This window comes from Chanos chanos, chromosome 9, assembly GCF_902362185.1.
Source record: "Chanos chanos chromosome 9, fChaCha1.1, whole genome shotgun sequence".
Lineage (NCBI taxonomy): Eukaryota > Metazoa > Chordata > Actinopteri > Gonorynchiformes > Chanidae > Chanos > Chanos chanos.
The window spans coordinates 25,870,323-25,896,983 of record NC_044503.1 but is presented as its reverse complement, the minus strand read 5'-3'; the positions used below and the strand labels follow the sequence as shown (position 1 = coordinate 25,896,983).

The following is a 26,661-nucleotide window of genomic DNA, read 5'->3' as shown; positions in this document are numbered from 1 at the left end:
CACTCCGAACTTTGTCCACATGTCTTGTCGATGCCTTACCGAGGTCTTCGAATTTAGTTTTGTACCAAGAATCCATTTCCTAAGGGGTAGAAGGGAATAAAACGTGTGATCCATTTCCCGCTGTGGTTGGGAAATAACACCTAATTGTTCAATTCCCCGTTTTGTTGTCCTTACCGTGTTTGTTTATAAAATATGCTATTCATATCTAAGGTTGAAATCGAGTCACCTGTAAATTCTTTGCCGCGATATTGTCGTACTGAAGTTGGATTTGCTTGATAGCTGCAGCGAGGTCTGGGAGAGAGAAGGCGTCTTGAACTGAGGCGTGCGCGGCGTAGATCTGCTTCATCAGTTCCTCGATTTCCTGAGGCACAAAAAATAAATAAATAAATAAAATAAAAAATCACAGGAAGGATAATTCCTTTTTTGATAAGGTTACACTAATGCGACGTAATTACCTCTTTGTGTACTCTCTGAAGGAACTCAAGTTCCAGCTGCAAGTTATCCAGCTGTTTCTCTAGAGCAATGCGCGAGGTGGTGGCGGCGTCCACATCCTGGAATAAAAAGAGGAAAAGTGTTCATACATAATGAATGCGTAATTTAGCTTTGTTGTCTTTATTGTTGTTGTCTTAATTGATGTTTATATTGTTTATTGTGATGATGAAGACAAATTACAAGAACTAGCACTCACAGGACGGAAAGCTTCAATGTCCATCTCGGCCTTCTTCCTCATCTCCACGGCCTCTTCATACTTGGCTTTGATCATTTCAAGTTGTCCCGCCATGGCCTCTTTAGCTGCTACAGCTAGGTCCTAAAAACGGCATTTCAACAAAATCTTTTTGAAACAGAGCAACATCCGTGACGGTTTCAATAATATTTTTGTGGAGGTAGACTACATGGGAGAATGTGAAAAAGTAGGTTACAAATCTTATGCCTGCCCTGCTGTGCCACAAAAAAAAAAATCATCAGTTTATATGCAATATATGAAACAATACAAAGACGACATAAGGCATATGATTTAACAGATAACCCTTTTCTCTGAGAATGCAGCCCAACCACATATAATAACAAGTCATCGACATAAGTGTTCAAACGTCTTTTGCTACAAATGCTTCATCTCTTTCCTGCTTAAGTTCATTTAAAGGACGTAACTCCTAAAAATCAAGCCGCTGCCATATGAGTTAAATCCACCATGTCATACCCGCTGGATTTTCATTTGATCAGCAGTCCTCTTGAGTTGCTTCAGTTGCTCCTCATACAACAGTCGTAGGCCCGAAGGCTTCACGAATCGATTGTGGAAGGCTTCAATCTCCGTCTCCAACAACTTGTTTTGCTGCTCCAGCGTTCGAACCTGTTTCGACAGGAGAGTGTGAGACATACAATATTTCTTGTAAAGAGAATGTGTGCTACATGCTGGAGTATAGTCTCTGTGCAAATAACTGAGAGTAATGTGCTGCCTCGCTTTTTTTTTCCCAGCCAGAAGGCGCATTTCGACACTGCTTGTCTGTGTGACACGCTCACGCGTGGTAAAATCATACAAATTCAGTCAAAGATGGGTTTAGAAAAAAAACATGGCACAAGAGCAGTCAGAACTGCAATATGGCACACTTCATATTTTGATGCTCTCTCTTTGTCCTTTTTCTCTGGGCCTTTTTCCAGGGCTGTGTGTGTGTTTGTGTGTGTGTGTCAGAGAGTGTGTGTGTGTCTGTGTGTGCGCGCGCGCGTGTGTGTCAGAGAGAGTGAGAAAAAGGACGAGATCCTTGCCTTTTCGATATATGCAGCTAGTCGGTTGTTGAGAATGATCATCTCCCGTCGTTCGGTACTTCTTGTGCTGAGGAATTCTTGATTCTCTGCGGCCGCTGCATCCAGATCGATCGCTCCTCCGGCACCACCAACACAGATTGCGCCCATACTCACGCTGCAATGACACGAAATTGAAGCATCGCTTGCTTGCCTATCAGCAACTACTGCTAAATATTGTTCGATGTGTCGGCGTGTAGGGAATTACAGTATCTAACAGATTTTGTACATTTTTGTTCTGCGTCAACACATTTTCCTGCGTTAGTGGTCAATTCTTTAGTAAATTCTTGGGACCACCATAATTTGCAATTGTGATGGGAAAGCAGCTGAATAATTATCATGATTCATTCTTATGTCAACGTGATGATCAGTGGATATATCGCCCAAGCTATTACAATAATCCCAGGCCCAAATGTATTATTATTTGACTGGCCATGTTCATAAATGAACATTTAAAACATATGATACTTTATGTAAAGTACGTGGGCGTTTTAATATTACAATACGCTACTATTTAACTCAAATTTCAGACTATAAAATAATTGGCTAATGTGTAAAATGTGTAATGAATAATGAGGTTACAGTTTAAAAACGGCAGTGCCGGCTTCCCAGTAGCTGTAATAGGAACTGTTATCATCGTAATTTTTATTCCTCGTTGGCCTGCTGTTGATGACTATTATTATTATTATAATTATTATTGTTATTGTTGTTATTATTATTATTATTATTATTGTTGTTGCCTTCCTAAATATATTGTGATTGTCATTTTATTAAGACTAGGCCTATCAGGGAGGTGAAAGGGGTCTGGTGACATCTTAGAAATGACCAGTTTTGCTTTGCAGAGGCGCAAATTGTCTTTCTTCCGTTCGAAGTGTCACATAAATGCAGCAGTACGACACTATCAGTTTCGATTTTTATTTTATTAATTAGATATTGATGTCTAGATTGGTCTGTTATATGATTCACTCTGCATTCTTAAAATGTAGGCCTATTATATTTTAAACCAGTCGATTCATAATTTTGTGTCATTCGTGTAAATACAGATTTCACATCAAATGGTCGACTAAAACCATGAAAGTTAAAATTACTTCATATGCATTTACCCATTTAAATTAAAAGTACTACTGGTATCAAATTATTTTTGTATCTATAAGTTGGTATCCTATGAAAAAGCCGCGGCACCTCATTCTTCACAGTGAAGAGTTATTGATGTATTGAACCGTTATTAATGTGAAGGATGAATAAACGTTTTTCTAAGCGGCTCTGTAAAAACAAACTTTGTTTTATAGAGATTAGCATGGTGTTGTGGTGTTCTGTCTACACCTTCTTTAAAAGAGACCTTTGCAACACAAAAATGATTAATAAAACAGAGTAGATATGTAGGCTATAGATGTATCTCTGTGTTTAGAGGACAGTTAATCTTACACCTGCCCATATAGTCTTCACACCTATTAGATGCACTAACTCATTGTATCTGATGTTGGGTGTTGCTTACCCAGCCATAAATGGCCTGCGCGAGGTGGACACGGTCCTTCGTCCCACAGCCATACTGCTGGCCGCAGCACTGCGGGTGTAGCTGGCAGAGCGATGGCGGGCGGTCCGTCTGACAGGTGAGGGGCTGGAGACCCTCACCTGGAGAGACGAGGAGCTGCAGTCTTCAAAATGGCGGCGGTAAGATGAAATCCTTTCCGGGCTTCTACTCATGATGGCAAGCGATCGGTTTACGTTTCGCAGTCAGCACGCGGCCACTTTTTTTTTTTTTTTAGCTTCTTGACCAGGTTCCTCTTGCAGGCACTCTGTGCTCTTTCGCCCAGCTCCTGCGCTTCTTCTTCTTCTTATACCCGGCCCAAATGCGTGAGCCAGTTCTTGAGGAATGTTGAACCTTCATACCACAGAGAGTCCAACCTGCCACGCAGACATCTGCCGAGGCCCTGTGAGGAGATGGATAGGGTGAAAAATTGTGCGGCAGCAGGGGCCTCGCATTTGGCAGTAGGTGCAGTCCTGATGTGATGTGTTGTGATATGAGAGAGATTTAATTGAATGTAGGGCAGGCCATGCAGCGGCTCTCCGCCAGCACATGGCGCAGAGCTTGAGCCCTGTGTGTGATCTGACATAAACAGTCATTAATCTAGGCCCGGGTATACACAAAAGAGGAGGTAATCTGATGATATTAATAATAATAATAATGATAATATTAGTAGTAATGCCTGGGCTAGTTACATCATGAGGGTCTTGTCTGCAGTTTACGCTTGAGGTGGTTCAGGGACATGAGTGAGATTATGTCTTGTTTACCAGGAGTTGTTCACAATTAAAACTCAAAAGATTCCTTAGATCTGAGTCAATGATAAAGAATAGAAAAGTCATTACAAAATCATTCTGCTTTCTAATGGACAGAACCTGCAGTTGAGACTCAAAGCTGCATTGACATGTTAAATGTCAACAATATGTGTTAATAACTTTGACAATACAAAACTTTGAACTGAAGACTGAGGACTGATAATGATTCATTGGATAATGTCAGATTTTGTGGTATGGTGCACGTAATACTTTTACATTTAATTAAAAACAGAGGTTTTTGACACATATACAATTAATTAAGATGTTTAATAGTTCAATATCATTGAATGGTCATTCAGCTCACAGGCCACAACATTTCCACAAAGCTGAATTTGACGGAGACAACTAAACTGAAAAATGAATTACTGAGAGCAGAATACAAGTGCTAAAAACATATTTTTATTCTCTTTTAGTGCTCATTGAGTATTTATATTGTCAAAACTTGATCTAAACTCTGTGTGTTGTTCATTTGTTCAGTCTGTGACAGATTTTGCTAATCAGTTCTGTTTTCCTCCCCTCACAACGTTATAACATTGCTCGGGCCCGTGTGACTTTGACTGATTGCCCAGATCTGTCTGGCAAGATTCTTTCCAATTATCTCAGATTTGTCAGGGATGTGGGAGGTGGGCAGGGCTTACATCTCTCAGAGATGTGATCACTGACTAACTGCCATTTGCCGACATTTCGCTCGCCAATGCTGGCCCTCACATAATCTCATTAAATTACAGTACATTGCTTATTTCTGTAGTAGACACACGGAATTAGATGCACTGTGGTCATACTGAGCTACAGAATTTTCCTTTCAGTTTACCGCAATCTTGCCTTTGTTGTAGTCACCACAAGTTGATGCTGTGACGTTTGTGATTTGTTTCATCTGAAGTCCTTACAATGCATGGTTGCTGATATAGTTGTTGATATGGTGTGCGAACTGTAGTTATTAATTGCAGGGACATGTCTGATCCCTCTCAGATGTCAAAAAGACAATGAATCATCAGGCAGGGGCACTTCAAGGATTCTTTTTATGACCATCTAACATGGGCCAGCATGCATGGCCCCTAAGTTTCATTCATTACAACTTGACACTGGAACTTTCTAGAACCCTTGGTATATGAAGTGACAAACTTGAGATCGAGTGAGAACAAATGCCCACGTTATTACGGTGGTTGCTTTATCAGGGCACTGCAAACAGTACAGTTCAAATCCTGTGGACACTGTACTCTGTTATTCACCTACTGAGTTACTGAAAAATAAAAGTTATTTATTATTTATTAAAATGATGACTTACAAACTTCCAGTGCACGCTTATGACAGTACAAGTTTACCATGTGGTAGTTAGTTTCCACCTAATCATTAATAAAGTACAAGTTAGCCACGTGGTAGTTAGTTTCCAACTAATCATTAACAAATATTTTAAAAATATTTTGTGCAGTTGACAACTCCAAACAATCTTGCTTCAAGAAACTTGAACTACGCACATATTCAATTCTTTCTTTAATGACATTCTTTCTTTCATTAATGACAAATTAGCATTATTATTATTATCATTATTATTATTATTATGATTCGTCTTATCATTAAATAAATATGTTGTCTTGACATGTCCAGTAAGTATAAATTTCCCTGATATAACATGCTAAGTGTTAATATAGGACATAATGAAATAATGTGTAATACATTATCACATAACTGTCCTTAAATTATGAGAATGACATATGAAGAAAACATTTCATTAAAGGGTTTGACACTTTATTCGAGAGAATACAAAAGACTGCGTATCCCGTTCAGACAACTATACAAGGAGGCATGGAGGTTCTGTCACTGTGAAATATGAGGTACAGTTGGGGAGATGGGGGGGTTCAGTATAAGTCATTTACATCCATGTCTCATTTTCCCCAACAGCCACTCACAACAAGTTGAATATTTGGAGTGTCAACTGAAATACCATTTCTCAGAGCAGGCATGTTATAATAAATTGCATTTAAATAGGAGCACAATACTATAATGCAATACAGATTTTCAAAAGCTGCAGATTAGCAGCAGATAAAAATACAGTGTTCATCTACATAGAATTGTATATTGCTTGCATATACTTTGAAAGATGCATCTCGAAATAACCCCATAATGGTTCCACTTCAGAATTATAGGGTTATTCACATCTCTTGCAAACACCTCAGAACAGAACTGCAAATTGTGAAACATTCACCTCACGCCACCAACAATTTCTCTGTCTCCAATGTTTGGTTCCATCATCATCATCATCATCATCATCATTTATGAGGCAGGCTGAGATAAATGAGGTAATTCCTATGGCGGAGTGCTTTTTTGCATTTACTGAGAGATTTTAGTCTTTGGTCTGCAGTATTTCATGTTTTGCCCAGTCTTGCCATCCACCTGCGTAGTGATGAACACTAAAGAGAGTAAGTCAAGAAAAAAAAATGATCAGAGACCAAACACACACTGTAATGTAGGGTAAAATTGGAAATGAATACAGTCAAGTGTTTCTTTCCCAAACCGTGTGCTTACAAAGGACACGGATAAACTATTTCAAGTTAATTTATATTTCATTTACAAACTCTGAATGCTAAAGGGTTGATGTCAGATAGGTTGTGAAAGAGAACATCAAAATTCCTCAGCTAACCTTGAGTACCAAGAACAGACAAGAGTTGCAATTCATTCAACATCATTAGGAATTCTTTTGACTTAGATCTGAACTGATGATAGTCATTATATCCTGCTACCTTCTCATTTTAACCCTTTCTTAAAAGGAATGTTATGAGTCATGGCTCCACTGTCACAACTATAAATATCTAAGATCATAAATATTTCACAAGGTATTATGAGGATAACCAGCTATAAAAAGCAGAGATGTCTGCTAAACAAATCTGATAACCTTGAGTGAGCTTCCATGCCCCAATACTACGATTAAATCTAAATAAATAATACATTTTAAATTAGTAATTACAATTACAATGACAAGTCAGGATAATTACTGATCATTAGATGTGCTGCAGAAAAAAAGTCTTTCGAAACGTTGCACGGTTCTGATACTCCCCTGCACTTGAAAGGTTCTTATCTCAACCTTGTCTATTGCCACAACAAAAGAGTGGCAGTCGTTTACATTGAAATGTTCTAGGTGTCTTTTGTGAAACAGAACTATTTAAGTGAGTGGTCATGTTGAGTTTCTCACTTGGAATATCCTAAGGAGACAGCTGTGTCCACGGCAGTTTTGCTTCTTACTCCCGCAAGACAGGTAAAAACGACACTTTCTGTATGAGAGGGCATGTCTCCACCATATCTTTCTTTGAACTCCTCTGGGTTTAGCTGGAGAGCAACATTTAGTTGCCCCACTTCAAGTGAAAAGAGTGAGAGACAAAGAATGGTGACACAGTCTTGTGAATGGCGCAGCAACTACGCACAATAATAATTCTTTAAACGTAAAGGACTATTACTTTAATGATAGTAAAACGTAAGTCTGTTTGTGAATGGGGAAAGGATACTCACGGGGGACGTTCACTGAGCCTGGAATGCTGCCATACTCCCGAAGTTCCCATGGTTCCCGTACATCAATAACTACAACCTCGTCTGTTGCAAGCATTTTCTTTAGTCGCTGATACGACATGTCATTTTGGTTGGAGTCGCAGAAATTCCGGGACAAAGTGCGACAGATAGTCGTATCTGAAAGATGAAAAATCTGAAAGAATATTAGTACGCCTGAACAATAAAAGGAGACTGCGCGCCTTAGCTAAGACGCAGTTTAGGGGTATCACATATTTCCTCCCAAAAAAAAGGAAAGAAACAAAAGGTCACATTATTCGCATAACACTCATTTCTGCTGCACTGCCATGTCTGCCTCCTGTTGGCTGTCAATGACCGTTAAGGAAGTTCGTACAACGGGATTTCTCAAACTTTGAGTAATGCCAACGCATCACGAATCGCTCAGTTTGTCCAAGAACAGTCATATCGGTTTTTACAAACAGTATTTTTAAGGTAAAATACAGTTAAGAGTAACAGGGAGGTCATCACTCACACTGTAAACATCGAGAGCGTATCCCCACAGAGTAGGAAGATAATGTTCTCGTACCGCAGGCTACTGGAGTTACATTTTGGGTTATAAAAACACGTTGAATAATTCTCGTTACCATCGAACAACGATTTACAGCCATCTCTGAATAGTTTGAATGTGAAACAATACGGTAGTAATACAGCGACAGACTTAAACTAGAGTGCTAAATGACATAAGAGGGTGAAATCGACAGTCAACTTTCCGATCTTGCACTCCTGATTAGCGACTAGCACTTGAGGACGACTGACCAGTGTGCTGTCTTGTGCTGTGCGCATGCACAAACTACGGATCATGTCGTGGTCCAATACTACAACATTAAAATTTAGTCCTGCCTATTTAAAACAAACTCTTTTCTATTAAAAATGCATTGTGAGACGATAAAAGACACTAGGTCCTGACACAGGTTGCAGGTATTCATTGTAACTGTATATTTATATATATATTGATATCCTCTTTATTCTGTACTCAATCCAAATGTGGCACTCTGTTGAACTATCCTTCTTAAATTTTAACTACTTAAATAGCGCAGCCAAGTGTAAAGTCCGTTATTCAGTCGTAACTGTCATAAAATAGATCATAGTATCCTTGTTACAATGATAATGACCTGTCAAGCACTTCTAACCTAGATGGGCTTCCGTAGTGCGTCATCTGTTGACTTCGGCTACTTCAGCATGTGACAATTTTTGGTTTAGAATGTTATCGAAATGCAGCCAACTATGCTGTCAAAATGTGTCACTGAAAGTGCGAACCGGTCGCTAGTATTATTTGCTACATAACTGTAGCTAAGGCGCACGATTTTAGCATTGACTATCAAAGCCCTCTAAAGGTAAAGAAATAACTTAGTGTTCTTAAGCTCGCTCCTTACTCGATAGTTCTCGTTAGCTAGTTAGCTAGCCTGGAGAGAAGGGCAATAGCAACGAGGTGAGTCGAAGCCCTATTTTTTAAGAACATTTAAAGCCCATATTGCTCTTGATTAGAGGTCCACTGTTTTTTCAGCATTTACACAAACAATTTGAAGTTTTATATGGCGTGCTAGCAAAACTTAAAGACACTGGAGAGTATGTATTGATCATATGTTTCCGTTGGCTAGCTGCTCAACTTAGCAGAAGAATCTGAAAGCTGCCTGGCTACCAGTGTTGCTGATGCGAGCTCACTACAGAAGTTGAAAAGTTAATATTTTGGCTCAAGTTGTATTCCATTCTAAAACTTTAAACATAAAACACAATGCGGAGTCTGGCTGGGTGATTAAAAGTATAGATATAGGTGTGTGTATTCCTACGCGTTGTATTCTTTTGCTGCTTGGTTCAAGGCCTGTAGCTATTGCTAGCTTATTGCTAATACGGAACAGGAGTAACCTTAAACAGCTATTACAGGTTGGAATGGGTAGGCTGGTGCAATGTACTACTTAATATGAATTGAATGACGGAAATAAACTGAGCTAGTCGTAGGTTAGATGACTCATATAATTCCCAGTTTCGTATTGTATAATTCGATTTTTTAAGACAAGTAGAGGTCTGAGGTTTGACCAGTGAATTTGTGAGTGACTACACTGAAGCGACTTTCATTTAGGACGTTGAAGGAGCACACTATCCTCCTGGCAGGTATCAGAGACGTGTTTGAATATCGTGTAGCGTAGGTTCGCAAAATTTTTTCTGTATCATACAAATTGCCTACTAATATGCACACTGATTACAGTTTTACAGAGCTCCTGTACCAATTATAGTTGTACATTGTTTTTCTTCTTCTTTTCCTTGCTCTTCTTCTTCTTCTTTTCGGTAGCTTGCAATGATTTTTAAGTACCAAATACCGATATAGATATATATCCCTGCTTTAAGTCAACATATGATATCTTTTGAGGTCTAGAAGTTGACGGATCCTGAATGCAGTTATGTGGTAGCTTGGGGAGTGTTGTGTCAGTCTGTTTTCTGAAGATATGGATCCATAAGCGATGTCTCTCTATAGATCCAGATGCGGCTGAAAGATCCATTTTCTTTAAAAGCCGCCGATATGACAAAGCGGTCTAACAAGCCGAAAAAACCTCGGGATGAGGAGTCATCGGATGAGGTTGGCGGTAAGAAAATTTTAAACAATCAACGTTTTTTCCCAGGCATGACCCAAGGAACATAACGGAATATGAAAGTTGTTACTTTGCATATAACACTTAGCCTGTGTTCTGAACACTGGTCTTTGACCATCTATGCAAGGAAAGTAATAAGTAAGCATTAACCATGAAAATTAAACCTCATGTAGTAAAAAGGCGATTTTACCCGTATTGTTAGGCTTGACGTGTCAGCACGTGAGTAAGGCGGTGGACCTGAACTCCGTGAAGAAAGCCGTGACGGGCAGTCTTTGGTCTGTGTGCTCCGAGTGCCTGCGGGAGAGGAACATGTTTGAGGGAGAACCTGTTGGTGCTCATGATATCCTCGTGTGCCTCAAATGTGGTTTTCAGGTTAGAGAAGTAACTCTAAAAAAAAAAACTACTGAAAACAACCAGTGTGGTTTGTGAAGTTTTACTTACTTTCTTCTACACTCTAAAGTGTTTACACAGTCTAAAATGAATGTTTTAGAGGTTAAACAGATAGGGGGAAATGTGTTTCAGGGCATTCTATTGTGCTAGCACGTGCCAGGGATCCATATATGGCGTAGACTGATTTTTATTATTTTCTGTTTCAGGGTTGTAACCAATCAGAAAGCCAGCACTTAACCAAGCATCAACAGGCTCATCATTCTGAATCTCACTGCATCACCATCAGTCTTAGCACATGGAAGGCCTGGTAAGAAACCCAACCCACAAACCCACACAGCAGAAAACGTGTGTAAGATAAGAGAAAACAGGTTTCCTCTCAGCTTAGTTTTTGTCTGGAGAGCTTTACCTGGTCCTCTCCTGCTGTTTAAAGTGCGATTTGTGCCGTCTTTTCAGTTTCCATACGTATTTATTCATTTCAGGGTTATGGCAGTCAGTTTCAGCCTCAGCCTTTTCAAGGGTCTCTTGGTCATGAAATTGTTTTGGTTAAGACACCTGACGCACCTTCTTTCATTTGCTCCTTTAAAGAAGTAACCGTGTTTTGACCCTCTTGTTTTATTTTCTCTCTCTCTCTCTCCCCCTCTCTGTATGCTAGGTGTTTCGTATGTAACGAGGAGCTGTCCACACATTGCAATAAGAAGGCCCTGGCCCAGACGCTTGACTTTCTCCAGAAACACTCTGTTAAGACAACCTCAGGTAATGCCCGTCCACAGTGATACAACCATTCCGAGTCCACTGCTGTTATCTTCTTTTTTTTCTTCTTCTTCTTCTTCTTCTTCTTTTTTTCTCTTTTTTCCCTCTTTCCTCTCCCCACAAAGACCAGTTGAACAGCTTAATGATTTTTTTTTTTCTTTTTCTCTCAGCCGTGACCGTGTATGCTAAAGAAAACCAGGCAATATGTTGCCTTGAATATTGGATCTTCTTCTTGAATGTAAAGTTCCCAGAAATGACTCGTATTATTTCTGTGATGACTTTGCGCGGGAACTATCGATCCAGTCTCTTATTTTCTCTTTAAAAAAAAAAAAAAAAACCCTCCATAAAGTCACACTCGCCATTCAGCCTCTTACTGCAGCACACTGGCTCCCCCTGGTGGCACTGACTCTTCATCCTCCGTCACTGATTTACCTGATCTGTAGTTACACTCTTGTTTGGGGAGTCACCAGTAATGGTTATGCTTAAATGAAGCTGATGACCTGAGACATTTAAGTGAATAGTACAAAAATACTACATAAGTGTCGCGTGCAGGGCTGTCATTGGTTGTTGACATTCTTAGACTGAATCACTGTAAGCTGGTCATATTATGAGTGAACCGTAGAGATGGCGATGTTGAAGAGCAGACCAGGAACGTTCCATGTGTGGTTTTTCATTTGAAGGACAGTTTTCCCTTAAGTTCATTTAAACAGCAGCTTTGGGTTCGGTCGACCAGAGCCGCGCTGGAATCTTGTGTCGGGAGCTTGCAAAGGTGTGTACAGTCTGTTGGAGAAAGATGAATCGTTGATGCGTCAGCCAAGGCCGCTGACTGTGAGGGAAAGAGGAGATTTGTGTGGCCTTTGAACACTGGAGAGACCAACACGTTTCTGCATTGGGAGAAGAGTCCGATACTACATGGTAGCCCGCTACACTGACACTCGTGAGGTTCTGAAAAAAGTGCAAATGTGTTTGTGTGTCAGGATTAGCGCTGATTGCCGTTACCCAGGTGGCACGGTGGCGCAGTGGGTAGCGCTGTCGACCTCACAGCAAGAAGGCCCAGGGTCCTTTCTGTGTGGAGTTTGCATGTTCTCCCTGTGTTTGCGTGGGTTTCCTCCCAAAGTCCAAAGACATGTAAGTCAGGCGAATGGGAGATACTAAATTGCCCCTAGGTGTGTATGTGTGCGTGAATGTGTGTGTGTCTGCCCTGCGAAGGACTGGCGACCTGTCCAGGGTGTTCCCCTGCCTTTCGCCCAATGAGCGCCGGGATGGGCTCCAACAACCCCTGCGACCTTAATTAGGATAACCAGATTAGAAAATGAATGAGTGAGTGACTGAATGAGTGAGTGAGTGACTGAATGAGTGAGTGCCATTACCCATGATCACGTTTCTCACTGCTCCCAGTGCTTAACAATGCACACGTTTTCTCATGCACGTTTAAACTGGTTCGGCACTTGATTGAGTGCACACTCACTCGGATTGCGGTTAAACGGCTTTCTACTCTGGGTATTCACTCTTATCAGCTGCATAATGCATTTCATTCCTGATCTTCGGTTGGTTTGACCTTCAGTGATCAGAGTCATAATAATCTCTGTGACCACTTTATTATTTTAACGGTAGGAATATGCAACGGCATAAGCACAGGGCCCGTTTTTATGAATGGCATGGAAATCCACCAGGTCCGTTTGCAGGGTTTTTTGACAGAGATAGTATGTCGTGCTATGTGAGGGGAGAAAGAAGAAGAAGAAGAACAAAAAAAAAAAAAAATCAATTTTATTTCAAAAGCCTGCACCGTGCAAAGGCCGCGTTGTCGCATGGCTTGTCTTTCCATGCTTTCATTACAAGGTCACTGTGTGAATATCACAGCAAGTCCTAGAACATCCTACGCCGACACCCCCGGCTTAATGATTTATATTATCATTATTAGCTGCATAATACAGGTGTTTGCGCTTTGCTCCGATGGCCGTTTAACATCTGCTTTTCTGGTTGGAACAAAACCGAATTTCAAGACAACGCATTCTAGCTAATAGCTCACGTTTCCTTGTGTGTCGTGAGTATAGTTCCTAGCTGTTGATATGATTTTTATCTGATACAATGGAGTGTGTAGGCCTCTATTTCAGCATGCTTGTGAATGCTTGTGCACTTCAACCCAGCCTGGCTGGTCTTGCATCGTCCTGTCGGCTCTCCGGGTCTCCCGCGGTAGTGCCCCAACCACCCCCCCCCCCCTTTTTTTTTCCTTTTTTTTTCCTTTTTTTTTTTTTATTTTGGCTCGGCAGGAGCGACGCTCCAATTCCGTTACTGCCGCATGGTCGAGTTCATTAATGTCATTAGGCGCTTCAGCGACGTTCCCTGAAGAACGCGAGCAGCTGCGCGTGGAGTCGTGCAGGAGCCCTAGATGCTCCCCGATGCTGCGCCCTCTCCTGCTCCTCCTCCTGTCTCCCAACCTTTGGGAGCAACTCCCGCTCTGCGCTTGTGGGATTACGCATCCCGTCCCGACTGAGCCTCACAGCTGTAGCAAGGCCCTGGAGTTTTATCTGCACTTTTATCACCGCGCACACCAGCACCGCAGCCCCTTACCGAAACACGCTCACACTCCTACACACATACCCTACTCTAATACTTACACATGGACACACTGAAAGTTTTCACTACAAGAGGTTCTCTCACAGACCTGCTTCAATCTTAATATTCGCTCGGTTCTCAGGATGCCTTGCCTTTCTAGGCTTGTCCCTCTCTGTTTTTTTTTTTTGGTTTTTTTTCCTCTTTTAATTATTTTGCATTATTAAGTCATTAGATTTAGCACACTGTGACATTGCTGTGTTAGTGATAATTGATGAAAAAGTGACATTTAAACTTCCATTAAAGCCACTCACTGATGTCTTCTACTTGATTGTAAAATTATATATAATAGTACACTGTAAATGCATGGATTAGCACTACAGTATTCCTTTGTGTGTGTGTGTGTGTGTGTTTTTCATTCTGAAATGTATTCAACAAATGCCTGAGGGGCTGCGTGGACCATCATCCAATCAGACACCCCATTTGTCTCGTCCTAACCTTGACCACAGTCTGAATGCCTATTCGTCTATATAAATCTGCATGTGGAAGGTTTTTCATTCTAGAGCGACTCTTGCTCTTCTTACCATTAATTCAGTTCTTAAGAGGGATTTACAAGCTGTTCACATTAGCCCAGTGGCACAGTCTTTGAAGAAACAAAAGGAAAAAAACCAGAGGAAAACGCCAGGAGCGCTAAACCTCTCCCGTCTAACGGCTCGGCTCTAGCGAGGGACCAAGCGAGAGTCGTCGGTGGCGGCGGCAGTGGTCGTCGCCACGGTCAGAGCAAAGGAGATGAAAACGGCCACAAACCCTCAGCCAATGTCCACCTCGTTCAGCTCATTAATTTACCTGTTGCCCATTCCGCCTCAGGATTGTTCCTAGCCAGCTATGTAAACGAGGGATAGACGGTGTATGGTGGTCATTGTTACCGGGAAGTAGACCGGCACTAGTGAAATTGCATTTCTGCTTGAAGGCCAGGGTGTGTGGTTTTTTTTTGTTTTGGTTTTTTTTTTTTTCCCTCCCTTTTTTTTTTTTTTTTTTTTTAAGGTAGAGTCTGCTGTTGTATTCTCTCCTTTCCCCCCATAGACTCCCAACACAAAAGAGACCCAGCAAGAATTTTTCAGAATCCATAATAGTTTTGCACAACAGCAGCGCGGAAAAGAAAGAAATTCTATTAACCGTGATCTCTCACCACCAAGACCTTCAGCTCAAGTACCAGAGTCCCAGTAAAAGAAGACTTGACCTCAGGCAGCCAGACTTGTGCTTGAAACCCAGCTGGGAGGTCTTTGTTTGAGGAAATTAAAATGTTTTTCCTCTGAATAGACATCAGTGCTTTCCGTTGTAGAGCATTTTGGCCATTATTTTTCATTATTGATTTTTTTTTTTTTTCAGTACATCTTAGTGAGTTTTTTTTTTTTTTTTTCCCTTTTTCTTTACCCCACTTTTTTTTAATTTTTACTCCGTATCTTTATATAATTATGTCCTCTGAAACCACACGAACAATGCTGAGGCGAGAGATTTGGGATTTTCTTCCTTTAAAGAATTTTCTTTTCTAATTTTCTTCCTGTTTTGCTCCATGGAAGAAATAAACAAATCTTTTGTGAGGCATACATTTGATTTTTTCTTTTTAAGACTGAAGAAATGCAGTGTAGATATTCTTTGGAAGGAGCTGGAAAGCACCTTTACTTTAACATCTTCCACCAATGCTCCACATTAGTCAGTCGGAACCTTTAGCCTCATTGCAAATTACTCTTCATACCACGTATATTTGATTTGCATGGTAAATCTCTCTCTTGTTTCTTTTTTTTTTCCCTCCAAAAAGCTTCAATATTTCTTTTAGTTCCAAGTTCTAGCAAAGGAACTTTCTTGATGACCTTTGAAATACTTGTTGCTTCAGCATACAATCAGCATTAACATTTATAGTAGGACTAAGAATGTGGTTTTTTTTTTCTATCTTTCTTTCTCTCTTTCTTTCTTTTTTTTTTTCCAACACCATTATATCTAGGTTGTGAAAGACTTTTCTTAGACTGTGTGGAAGTCCAGTGGACGCTCATCATCTTCACACCTTGCAAAGTCATTCATGAAGTCCTCATTAAGTACTCATTTTTTAGTTAGAAATGAAGTCATCAGAACCAGAAGATGTTAACAGATCTCTTTTTGTGTACATCATGTAGAGGATCTGTTTGAGTAACCTTTAATTCTTTTAGCATCTCGGGGGGGGAAAAAAAGGATGAATTTTCCTCCAAAGGTTTAAAATCTCCACAACTTTCGGTCTATTAACTGTTCAAAAGCTTTTTACCTTTTTCGTTTTGTTTAGCGTACCACTCAAAGTCAATTTTCTGTCTGTCTATAGACAGATTTTTTTCTTTTTTTTTTTTAACTGAAGTGATTATCTCATTTTAATGGTATCGGCTTTGCTTTTTGTTTTCGTGTCTCAGCTAAGCTAGTTCCATCCTGAAGTTTTTGTTGTTGTTCTTGTTGTTGTTTTCAAGGCTTCGTAAACACAAATGCACCCCCCTCCTCCTCCTCCTCCTTCACCAAGGATGGGAAGATGATGCTGAATAGATTGACATTTGTAAGGTTTCGTCCCTGAAAATGTTGGCTCCCCTGATTGAACCATCAAGGTTCCTGTACCTTTCACTGGTGGACTGCTGCACTGCAGCAGGTTGGAATTACTGTAAAGCTTTCTGAGTGTAGGGTTGCATGTTACTTGTCCTCAACAAAGGCCAAACCCAGACAGGCGAGCAATGAGTAATATAAACATTGCTGTGTGTGTGTGTGTGAGAGAGAGAGAGAGAGAGAGAGAGAGAAAGAGAGTTTGTTAGTGTGTGAGAGAGAGTGAAAGAGTGTGTGTGTGTGTGTGTGTGTGTGTTTAAATCAAGATGCTGTGTACTGTTGGCCTCAGATGGCGATAAAGCAGGGTTTTTATGCCCTGTGGTCACAACAAATTAACAAATTAATAAGACATTTGGTATTGCTTAACCTTCCTCATGACTGCTCACTGTTTTCAGCATGAGAGGGGGGGGGGGGGGGGGGGGGGACAAAAAAAAGAAAAAAATGGAGAGGAATGTTGCTTCAGCATGTTCGTATTTAGTTTTTGCATTTTTTGACATGTGGACTCGTTAGGAATCTGTTATGGCTGTGTACCAGTGCTTTAAAACAGTTCCCACTCAGTCGCTCTATTTATTTAATGAAATGAAATACACTGAAAAGATATACCCTGCTCTTAATACCTGGAGGATTGGTCAACGATGAAAGTCCACATTAATATTTCCACTAATTTATTCATTAATAAATACGCCAAGTCAAAGTCTTGCATTTAATGTGTAGTGTGGTTCACATCATAGGAGGCAGGATGAAGTCTTTAAGCCCAGATGTAAAGATGGTAAGGTGTAAACATTTCACCTCAGTTACCCCCCCCCCCCCCCCAAAGCATTGTATCAGTACACCACTAGGATCAAAATGTCAACAACAGCAGCAAAAGATGGAGATTGGCATGTTAAAATAAAACGTAGAATGTGAAATACTGAATGTAAAACAAAAACGACAACAACAGTATGTCATTTAGGTTACTTCAGTACAAGAGTGTAACTGTTCAGATAGACTCGTATGTCAACGTAATAGTGAACCTCCCCCTTTAAGACCTCAATGTTATCATATACACATACATGTACAACGCTCATCATCTACTATGACAATTTCTCACATACCAAAAACCACTGTCTAGTAATTTACTCTGCCTGTTTGGAACACGTTGGTTTTAAATATTGTTTGTTCAAATCCGAATAGCAAGCGCCTTTCCGTCCGGCGCTTGTGCTAACCCATGAAAGAGGGATTGCTGGGAAGATTCTGGCTTGTTTAGCCTGCCCTGGGGACTGGCTCCACACTGCCACTGCTGCTCATATTCGGTGGCTGAGCTAGGAGAACCAGGTGGTGGAGCTGAACGCCACACAGTCAAGCGTGGCCGTCGACATTTGCCTCCTCTGACCGCTGCAGGGAGAGGAAAAATCTGCTTTTCCATATGCTTGTGTTAGACCCCCCCCCCCCCCACCCTTCTCCGGTGCTCCCCCTCCCCTCCCCTCCCCTCCCCTCCCCTCCCCTCCCCTCCTGTCCCCACCTCCTCTGCTCCCTGCCAGATGGCTCCCTGAATATTGTTTACCTTGAGTGGAGGTCCCAGATGCGGAGTCTGTCCATAGGCATCCCCATTCCGCCCAGTTTACCCTCCCTCCTATCCAAGGAGCTGGCCAAACACACACACACACACACACACGTGCACACGCTCGCACACATTTTTTTTTTTCCTTCCTCTGCCTGTGTCCCCGATCTCTCTCCCTCTATCTCTCTATCGTTTTCTTTCTCCCCCTCCTCATTTGGGCGTTCCTGCATTCCCCGTTGCCCACACTTGTTTGAGCCGTCGCATTTGTGGACATATGGGCTCGCTCCCGGATGACCGTGTGGCACTGGAGACAGGCTTCCAGATGTTTCTGTGGCGAGATCCAGATGCTTTTGGCTCCACTTAGGTAGACCGTCAGGCCGGTCAATTGTTTTGAAGCCTGATCCTCTTCCCTGTGGGAGGAGCACAGTTTGACAGAAAGATATGTCTTCATGTCTTTTGTGGATTTCCTATTAATTGTTCTTCTCTGTTGAAACATTGAACCAGTTAAGTGCCCTGTGCCCCGAGAGTCTGAATGATGTTAGTTGCAAATGTTGGTGCTAATCCAGGCAAGAATGGAAAGCCAAAGACACTTGAAAGTATGGCTTTTCTAGTGTTATTATCTTTACAGTATAGCAGAAACTCAATATGTTTTTTCTCTTTTCCCTCATTTATTTATTTATTGGTTTTCTATTTCCACACCAAGCTTAAGATACAACTTCCAGATGGTTCCAAATTATATTAGCGCATTGTCCTTCGGCTCTGAATGAACTTCTCGCTAACCTGACGTGCATTGTAAGCATCTTGGGGCAGAGGTTGGAAAAAAATGCAGCATATTTTCTGATTCACAGAAGAGGAGATGACCTTGGCCCATTCCAAGAGGGAATACGGAGTGAGTGAAAATGGAGATGGAGTGGGGGGGAGAAGGAATGCGCGTCGAACGCGAACGGAATGATTTGACACACTGTAGCAATTATTGTTGCTGTTGCTGTTGTCGGCGTTCCTGTTGTTCTTGTTGTTTTTGTTTAAGTTGCTGTAGTCACATTCCAGTTTTTATGAATAGCTACACCCCCCCCCCCCCCCCCCCCCCCACCATCACCCCACCCCCCCTCTGAATAGCTACCCCTCCCAGCAATCCCCCATTTTGCGACAGGCTGAGTGCGTTGCTCATGTGTTAAGTGTTGTTCCGACTGGCAGAGATTAAAGACTCAAAAGACACCACTGTGTGGGTGCGTTTTTATCTAGTGACAAAGCTTTGTCCAGTTCACCCTGTGTTGAATGGCATTTGTGGACAACACCCAGGGTCACTCCGTGAAGGGGCTGTCAAAGGATTGGCCACTGAAGTGTTCTTGGTGTAGTTGGTCGCACCACTCTTTGTTTATTAAAAAAGGGTTTTTTTTTATTTTGTTTTCTCAGACATGGGGGGCAAAAAGTTGTTTCACACTAGCATGTGCTGGTAGACGTTGGTAGTAGCGGGGTAATGTTCAAAGTTTGCCCGGCCAGCTGAAGATCGCTCCAGACAGGTGCTGACGTCGGCTGGGTTCTAGTTGCCGGCTCAGAGCCAGGAGATGAAAGCTCACTCAGTGTGAGGGGTAAATGGGGCACCTTCCTTGTTTGTGTACTCATCTTCAGCTTTAATGTCATTGATACCTGACTACTGCTTGTGACAGCGTACTGCTCAGTCTCTCTGGCACTGTTTACTGCCAGTATCACTGAGCTGTGCTCTCATATTTGGTGCCATATCTTGGTTCAGTTAGTTCTCATTGAAGTGTGGGATCCAGTGGGGGGGACAAAAACAAAAAAACAAGGGGGGGAATGAGACATAGTATCAAGAAATTTGTTTTTATTGCTGTTTTGGTCATGTGATCTTTCCATAATATTCGTATCACTGATGGTCTATTTTCAATTTGTGTGTTGCGGAAAAGCGCAGTGTAGCATGAATTTTATCCATTTCAGATTACCGCTGCATCTCTGGCACTATTTTTTTACAGTTATTGTCACATGCTGTTTCTGACATGCTAGTGCGTGACAGGCTTTCAAAAGCCTTTTGCAACCATCCGAAAAAAAACTGCAGCGTTTGCAGATTTCAGAGTAGTAAATTAACAGTTACTCAGTATGTCAGGCTAATAAACACTTTTGGAAGAAAAAAAGAAACAATATTCTTTAAAAAAAATAAATAAATAAATATTTTTTTCCAGAACATTTTTCAGATTTATAGAAAAGGATGGGCATCACAGTGTCTCCGTAATCATAAGCAAGAAGACCCTCTTCCTCACTTCCACGAGAGGAAGACCGTGCTGGTCAAAGGTACGCTAGATAAGCATGTGTTTATTCCAGCTTAGCGACCGCGCTGTTTTTTGGTGCATGAATGGTGTTTGAAACTGTGTAAGACTAAATAGTGCGAATAGTATTAAGCAGGGAAGCAACCATGGGTTTTATTTATTTTATTTTTTATTGATTTATTTATTTATTTATTTTTGCCTTTTCTTCGCCGCGACTGAAAGTCTTCTCACTCGTTTTATTCATCAATGCTTAATGTGATGGAAGAACACTCGCCTGCTTCTTATGAGAAAGCACAGCTATTCTTAAGAGCCCTTCGATCCATTCGTACGATTCAGATTTCAGATGATATAGTATCCAAAGGTTATTTCGGATATTTAATTAAGTATCACTTTCCTTTATGTATTCATTAATGAATGAGTAGTCTGTCATTTATATGAATCTTATTCACAGTCAGGATAAATGACCAGCAATAGGAATGGTGTATATTTGTAATAATCGTGATCTAAGGCTTTTATGTAGTGGAGCTTGTGATGTTGTGATTATTATTTTACATTTATTCTTTATTTGTAGGAACTGTGGCCGTCATGACCATGTGCGTATTGAGTACATTATTACGAACGATCTGAAATCTTAGTGTTTTGTCGGCCTGTCAAGTGCAGGCTAATCCAGTACACTACAACATAATGATATGAGACAGTAACACAAGAAGAGAAAAAAAAAACATGAAGAAAACCATATTGTACAGAAAAATCTTTTCATCATGACAGTCTTCAGCAGTCGCTCTGTCAATCCTTTACATGAGAAAATGCAAGTAATGCTACAACAGAAACATGTAACAGAATATGTATATTTAACAGAATATGTATATGTTGTACTTCCAAGTTTTATATTGAGCAAGGATAGTACTGTTTTTGTCCGTTCACCTTCATAGAGATATCTGAATGAAGCTGTGGGAGAAATTTTCCTTGTGTCAGATTTCCTGCAAGGCACCAATTGCCCTGCAAGCCTTAAAACTTCACGTTGATTCTGACAAACTTTGCCAGGAGTCATCATAGGAGTTGTCAAGATTATCATGGCAAATGGAGTTCTCAATGTGAATGTCCAGCCCTATCATAGTTAGAACAATCTGGGTGTGAATGGTGTGTATCTATAGCATCAAAACGCCCTTAATAATGGGGAGAAGTGCAAACAGCAAGCAAACAAAAAAAATAGCTTCATTAAGATTGTTGTTCTGTTTTGCATGGTCCAAAAAAAGGGTTATGAACGGGGTTGAAATGTGTCCCGCCGCCGCCGTGACGATCACGTTGCATCTCTCGGGAAGTGTCGGACACGGCTGGATATCCGACGAGTAAATTCTTGGTCTCGCTAAACGTCGCACTGCAGGTTTCTGCACTGTGTCCCCCGAGGAGGTGGTGTCTCTCTAAAGCATCGATGGCCCGATGTTCTCGTTCTCTCTCTCTCTCTCTCTCTCTCTCTCTCTCTCTCTCTTTCTTGTTTGTCTGGAATGTTCTCTCGGTGGGTTCAGCGTGTTTGGTTTTTCGGGGCTGGATGGGCAATAGTTAGGAAGGAGCAGCTGGAGTTAGCGTTATGCTCCCTAGCCAACGCCATCTTCTCCAGCTGTCATCTGCTCCCTCTCCCAGATGACCCAAACTCCCTCCCAGCTGCCGTTCAGCACGTTAACCCACTTCCCTTTCTCACTGTGACAAGCTCAGTGCGCTTGGACCTAGACTGGCCCCGCACTGTGTCCCGGAACAATCCGTGCCACTCTGGTCACCAGAGGTTAAAATAATTGAAACCAGTTTTGGAAGACTCTGGAAGGAATATCATTCATATGTATATATGTATGTATGTGCGTGTGTATGTATGTATGTGTATGTATATATATATATATATATATATATATATATATATATATATATATATTTGGTCCTTGTGAACCACACACTAATGTGTGGCTTTGCAGTTGTTACATTGAGGCATCTTCTCCATTCAGTCTTTACTGAAAATGTCTTCACTGCCTCATTTACGCCTCCCACAGTCACTGAAATTTTGGATGATGTACTTGTTCCTTGCCCATCGAAATAATTTTGTGCCACTTTACAGGAACAGCATCTAAAATCATCAAGCTCCGAGAGGAAGTGCCGGAATACGCTGACCCCCAGAGGGGGAAGAGTACAGTCAATAGCACACTCATCCCTGTCAAAGGCATCACCAATCTGGGCAACACCTGCTTCTTTAATGCCGTCATGCAGGTACAGTCATGTATTTATTTATTCATTTATTTTTTGTGCCATGAAGTTATTGTGCTTACTGAAATCCTAAAATTTAAAGTCCAAGGCATATTCTCCATGGTTTTGCAGAAGTCTGACAGAACGCATATTTATCTCACATTACTGACCTTCAGTTTCATTCTTTTTTTTTTTTTTTTTTTTTTTTTTTTTAAGTGTTCAGCTGCCTCTTATATGGAGATAGAGTTAAATAGCGTAGTAATCAACACAAGTACATCATAACACATGTTTTTGTAATATTACGACACCCGAATAAGACTGCTCTATGGTTCTATATGTCACTTTAGTATTAAATGAGACCTTGACAGCTGGTACTGAAATGTAGGGATTGCAAGCTTGCACTGTAGTGCTACAAGCATACACTGTTTAGAATGAGATGACTCAAATCGCTCTACTGAACCTGTGACTTAAGGATGATAGTTGTGCATAAAGCTAGCACCTCAAAAGCATTCATTAAACATTTATTATTTTTGTTGTAGCCAGGTTTGGAATTTTGTTTTGTTTTCTCTTTAGGAATGAAACCTAAAACAAGAAACCTAAAACATTTCTCTTTTTCAAGTCTCACAAGTAAAACTAACATGATCCTAAGTAATAGAGGAGCTGTAATTCTGTTGCGACTGTTCCATGGCAACTGTCTTTATTGCCAGTTTGTGGTGAAGCAAATTTTCTTTCTCTGATAGGATACTGATACGTTTTAGTGTGAGTGTTATAGGATCGTGGCTGAGGCTTGCTTAGCCTTGGGTTTGCATATCTGACTTGTGACATGGTGGTATACGCTTCTGAATTACCAAATAATATTAAGACTGCCTTATCCTCTTGTAAACTACTTAAGATTGTGGCCAATAGAGCTCTATTTAGGGATAGGCTTATATTTTTTACTCTCCAATAACAAATATTGTTCTTTCATTGGAATCCATTTTGCTTCTTTTAGACATGCTAGCTTTGAATAGGGTCAAACACACAGGTGCGTGATGTGTGTTTAACAGTCCTTGTTTGTTTTTCAGAACCTATCCCAGACACACATGCTGAATGACCTCATCCAGGACGTGAAGGAGAAAGGCCACAAGTTGAAGATCTGCCCACCCCCTGAGACAAACTTGGTACAGTCCAGATATTCATTATGGATCCATTATTTAGTTGGCTTTGAAGCTGCTTCCTTGTCCTAGTTTCTCCATCACTTGTGTGTTATTGGTGTGGTCAGCGCATATGATTTATTTTTGGTCAGTATGACGTTTTGTTTGTTCTCTGATTTTATTTATTTATTTTTTTTTGGTGATTTGGTCTTTCCCTCCCCCTGTCTCTTGGTTTCTTCCAGGCCCCGCTGACCGTGGCATTGCCTAGTCCCGAACCCCTCACCTCTGCCATGTTCCTCTTCCTCCAAAGCATGAAGGAGCCCGGCAAAGGCCCTGTCTCCCCCAAGATCCTCTTTAGCCAGCTCTGTCAGAAGTAAGATGCTTGTGTGGTTGTTGCTCCATGCTTGTTTTATGTCGTTTTTAGTTGGCTTTGTCAACGCTGCAGTATGTCCATCTGTGCTGTATTTGAATCTAACTTCAAATGTAATTGTAATTTCGAATGTAACCTTATCTGACAAGTGCATTAGTATGTAGGTGAAACATATAGAGGTATGTTTGTGGAAATGAACAAACCCTACATTGAATAAACCTCCTGCAGCATGTGCACGCAAGCTGCTGCGCTCTCACGGTTGGCCTAGAGCACCCCCCCCCCCCAATCCCCCTCCCACACTCGTTGGCTCCTCATTGTCGTGGCAACAGTCCACGCGGCTTTTGAAGGCCACAGCTTTCACCTGCCACGGAGTCAAGCTGCCATGGTGACAGCTTTTGAGCAGAGATGGTCCTGACCTGCTGGACCCCGTTAGCACCTGTCCCCTTGCCCCGTCACGTTGCTCCTCTCGAAATGACAAGCGTTCATCGGCAAACTGCCCAACGGCAGATAAAGTCACTGTATAGAAGCTTTCTACCTAGTACCCGCACACACACACACACACACACACACACTCACACACTCACACACACACACACTCAAACACACAGACGCATACCCACACATACACATACACACAACGAAATGTGGGCACTCCTTAGTATCTGAACTTTCTGGTAAAGCATTCAGGTTGGATGCCAAAATTTAAGTGTCAAAAGTGGAAAAATTCAGATCCCAAAGTCATAGGCTCAGTGTGGAGCATAAGCTCGCTGAGCACTAGTTGTGGTTTCATTGTGGGTTTTTGAATATTGTTCGGGTCACTGACTATGCGCACAACTGTGTTTTGTCCCCTCTCTCTTTTGAAAGTGAGCGGTTTTTCCAGGTTGCTCTTTATATCGTGTCAGAACGGTTGGTTGGAAATCTCAGTCTTTTTGAATGCTAACGTGGGTGAACGGCTGGTTGGGTCCGGGGTTTGGCTGGCTGGGAGGATGGTTGTGCGATGTGTGCTGGATTGAACGGTTGGTTGGACGTTTGGGTGGCTGAAGGTTGGAGCCTGTCAGCCCGCTGGGTGTCTCTCTGGTGCGGCTGTGATGTGTGTTCAGGTACTGTGCCTCCAACAGTCAAACCTGTGTGCATTAGTTTGTGACTTTTCCCACCTGGTGCAGCCCCCACACCCCCCCCCCCCCCTTTTTTTTTTTTTCGAGTGCTCATACCCTTTGGCGTATAAACACACAACACACACGCATACACGCGCGCACACACACACACACACACCCTGCTTTGTTAAAGCTCCTCTTCAGGCACATTGCAGTGGTGTGTACAGTTTTTCAGCATCAGGAGAAAGCCTACTTTGCCCCAGTTTTCCTCAGAAGGCTATTCGGTGACATTTGTCCACATTGCATGTTAACATCACCCACAACTCATCTCCATAAATATCCCGCAGTGGTCCCTCTCTCTCTCTCTCTCTCTCTCTCTCTCTCTCTCTCTCTCTCTCTCTCTCCCTCCTTCTCTCCCTCCCTCCCTCTCCTGTCTCACCTCTGTGTAACCTTGACCGTCCTGGATCACCGCCCTTGTTAGAGAGTCACAGTCTGCAGGTCAGATAAGAAACTTCTAGCAAATGATTGGTTTGTACTAAATTGTACATTTCACCTGTTTGGACATGTCCCATACAATGTCAACATAAAATATGTGATGGTGAGAGAATGTTTTTTTCTTTTTATGCTGGACACCAGACAATTACAAAGCTGAGACCAGGTGAAACATGCTCTGTGTGTGTGTGTTTGTGTGTGTGTGTGTGTGTGTGTGAGATCTGACCAACTGGGTACCTCTGGCATAGCTGTTTCGGGGCCAAGCTGTGCTTCCAGCTGGACTGGTCTGATTCGGACCCAGGCCAAGCCCAGTAGAGCTGGGAGCCAGCACCACACACTGCTTCTGGTGCCAGTTAGGGCCTCAGCCTGTCTCAGACTGGCCCTTTTTGTGTGTGTGTGTGTGTGTGTGCTTGAGAGTGTGTGCAGGCACACGTGTGTGCGCGCGCGCACGTGCACATGTTTGACCATGTGTTTTACATGCTTTGATGCTCTACGTGACTGTAATTAATTTCTAGCTGTGCACCACATTAGTACAACAAATATCATTCAAATTTCAGTCAAGCTTCATTCAAACGAACCTGTTAAGAAGACCTAACTCTTTGTGACATTAACCCAATACAAAGAGGAGAGATGTTTACGGAAACAATACAGCAGTAGAAACTCTCTCACAGAACCATGCATACTGTGTGTGTGTGTGTGTGTGTGTGTGTGTGTGTGTGTGTGTGTGTGCACGTGTTGCTTTGCGAGGTAAGTCTCAGCAGTACTAGCGTCTGAATTTCTCGCTCTGTCATATCTCTGCATCCAGACAATAGAATATGGACACAGAGAAGCATGTGTGGAAAGCAGATTACTTCCATCTGAATGCAGCCAAGATTTGATTAAACCTTGAATTATGGGGGAGAAAAGAAGAGACACACACACACAGACACACACTCACACACACA

General features: G+C 41.7%; 3 protein-coding genes across 3 annotated transcripts in view; 1 reads left to right on the top strand and 2 right to left on the bottom strand.

Moving 5' to 3' along the window:
- Positions 1-3,501, bottom strand: part of LOC115821322 (glial fibrillary acidic protein) — a 5,196-nt gene extending 1,695 nt beyond the window's left edge. The window contains exons 1-7 of the mRNA XM_030785149.1: positions 3,308-3,501; positions 1,762-1,915; positions 1,199-1,348; positions 689-808; positions 456-551; positions 227-361; positions 1-79 (exon numbers count right to left, since the gene is read on the bottom strand). The exon at positions 1-79 is cut by the window's left edge and continues 32 nt beyond it. Coding sequence (XP_030641009.1) covers positions 1-79; positions 227-361; positions 456-551; positions 689-808; positions 1,199-1,348; positions 1,762-1,915; positions 3,308-3,501 — 928 coding nt within the window. The remainder of the gene's footprint in view (positions 80-226; positions 362-455; positions 552-688; positions 809-1,198; positions 1,349-1,761; positions 1,916-3,307) is intronic.
- A 2,705-nt stretch (positions 3,502-6,206) lies between these two features.
- tstd3 (thiosulfate sulfurtransferase like domain containing 3) lies at positions 6,207-8,093 on the bottom strand. Its single transcript, XM_030785335.1, has 4 exons — positions 8,024-8,093; positions 7,636-7,809; positions 7,322-7,481; positions 6,207-6,542 (listed from the first exon to the last, which is right to left on the bottom strand). The coding sequence occupies exons 1-4, from the start codon at positions 8,091-8,093 to the stop codon at positions 6,476-6,478; spliced, it is 471 nt and encodes a 156-aa protein (XP_030641195.1). The 3' UTR covers positions 6,207-6,475.
- Positions 8,094-8,902: 809 nt separating this feature from the next.
- Positions 8,903-26,661, top strand: part of usp45 (ubiquitin specific peptidase 45) — a 29,802-nt gene continuing 12,043 nt past the window's right edge. The window contains exons 1-8 of the mRNA XM_030784014.1: positions 8,903-9,118; positions 10,160-10,268; positions 10,477-10,646; positions 10,871-10,971; positions 11,317-11,417; positions 22,504-22,652; positions 23,693-23,788; positions 24,004-24,134. Coding sequence (XP_030639874.1) covers positions 10,166-10,268; positions 10,477-10,646; positions 10,871-10,971; positions 11,317-11,417; positions 22,504-22,652; positions 23,693-23,788; positions 24,004-24,134 — 851 coding nt within the window. The 5' untranslated portion in view covers positions 8,903-9,118; positions 10,160-10,165. The remainder of the gene's footprint in view (positions 9,119-10,159; positions 10,269-10,476; positions 10,647-10,870; positions 10,972-11,316; positions 11,418-22,503; positions 22,653-23,692; positions 23,789-24,003; positions 24,135-26,661) is intronic.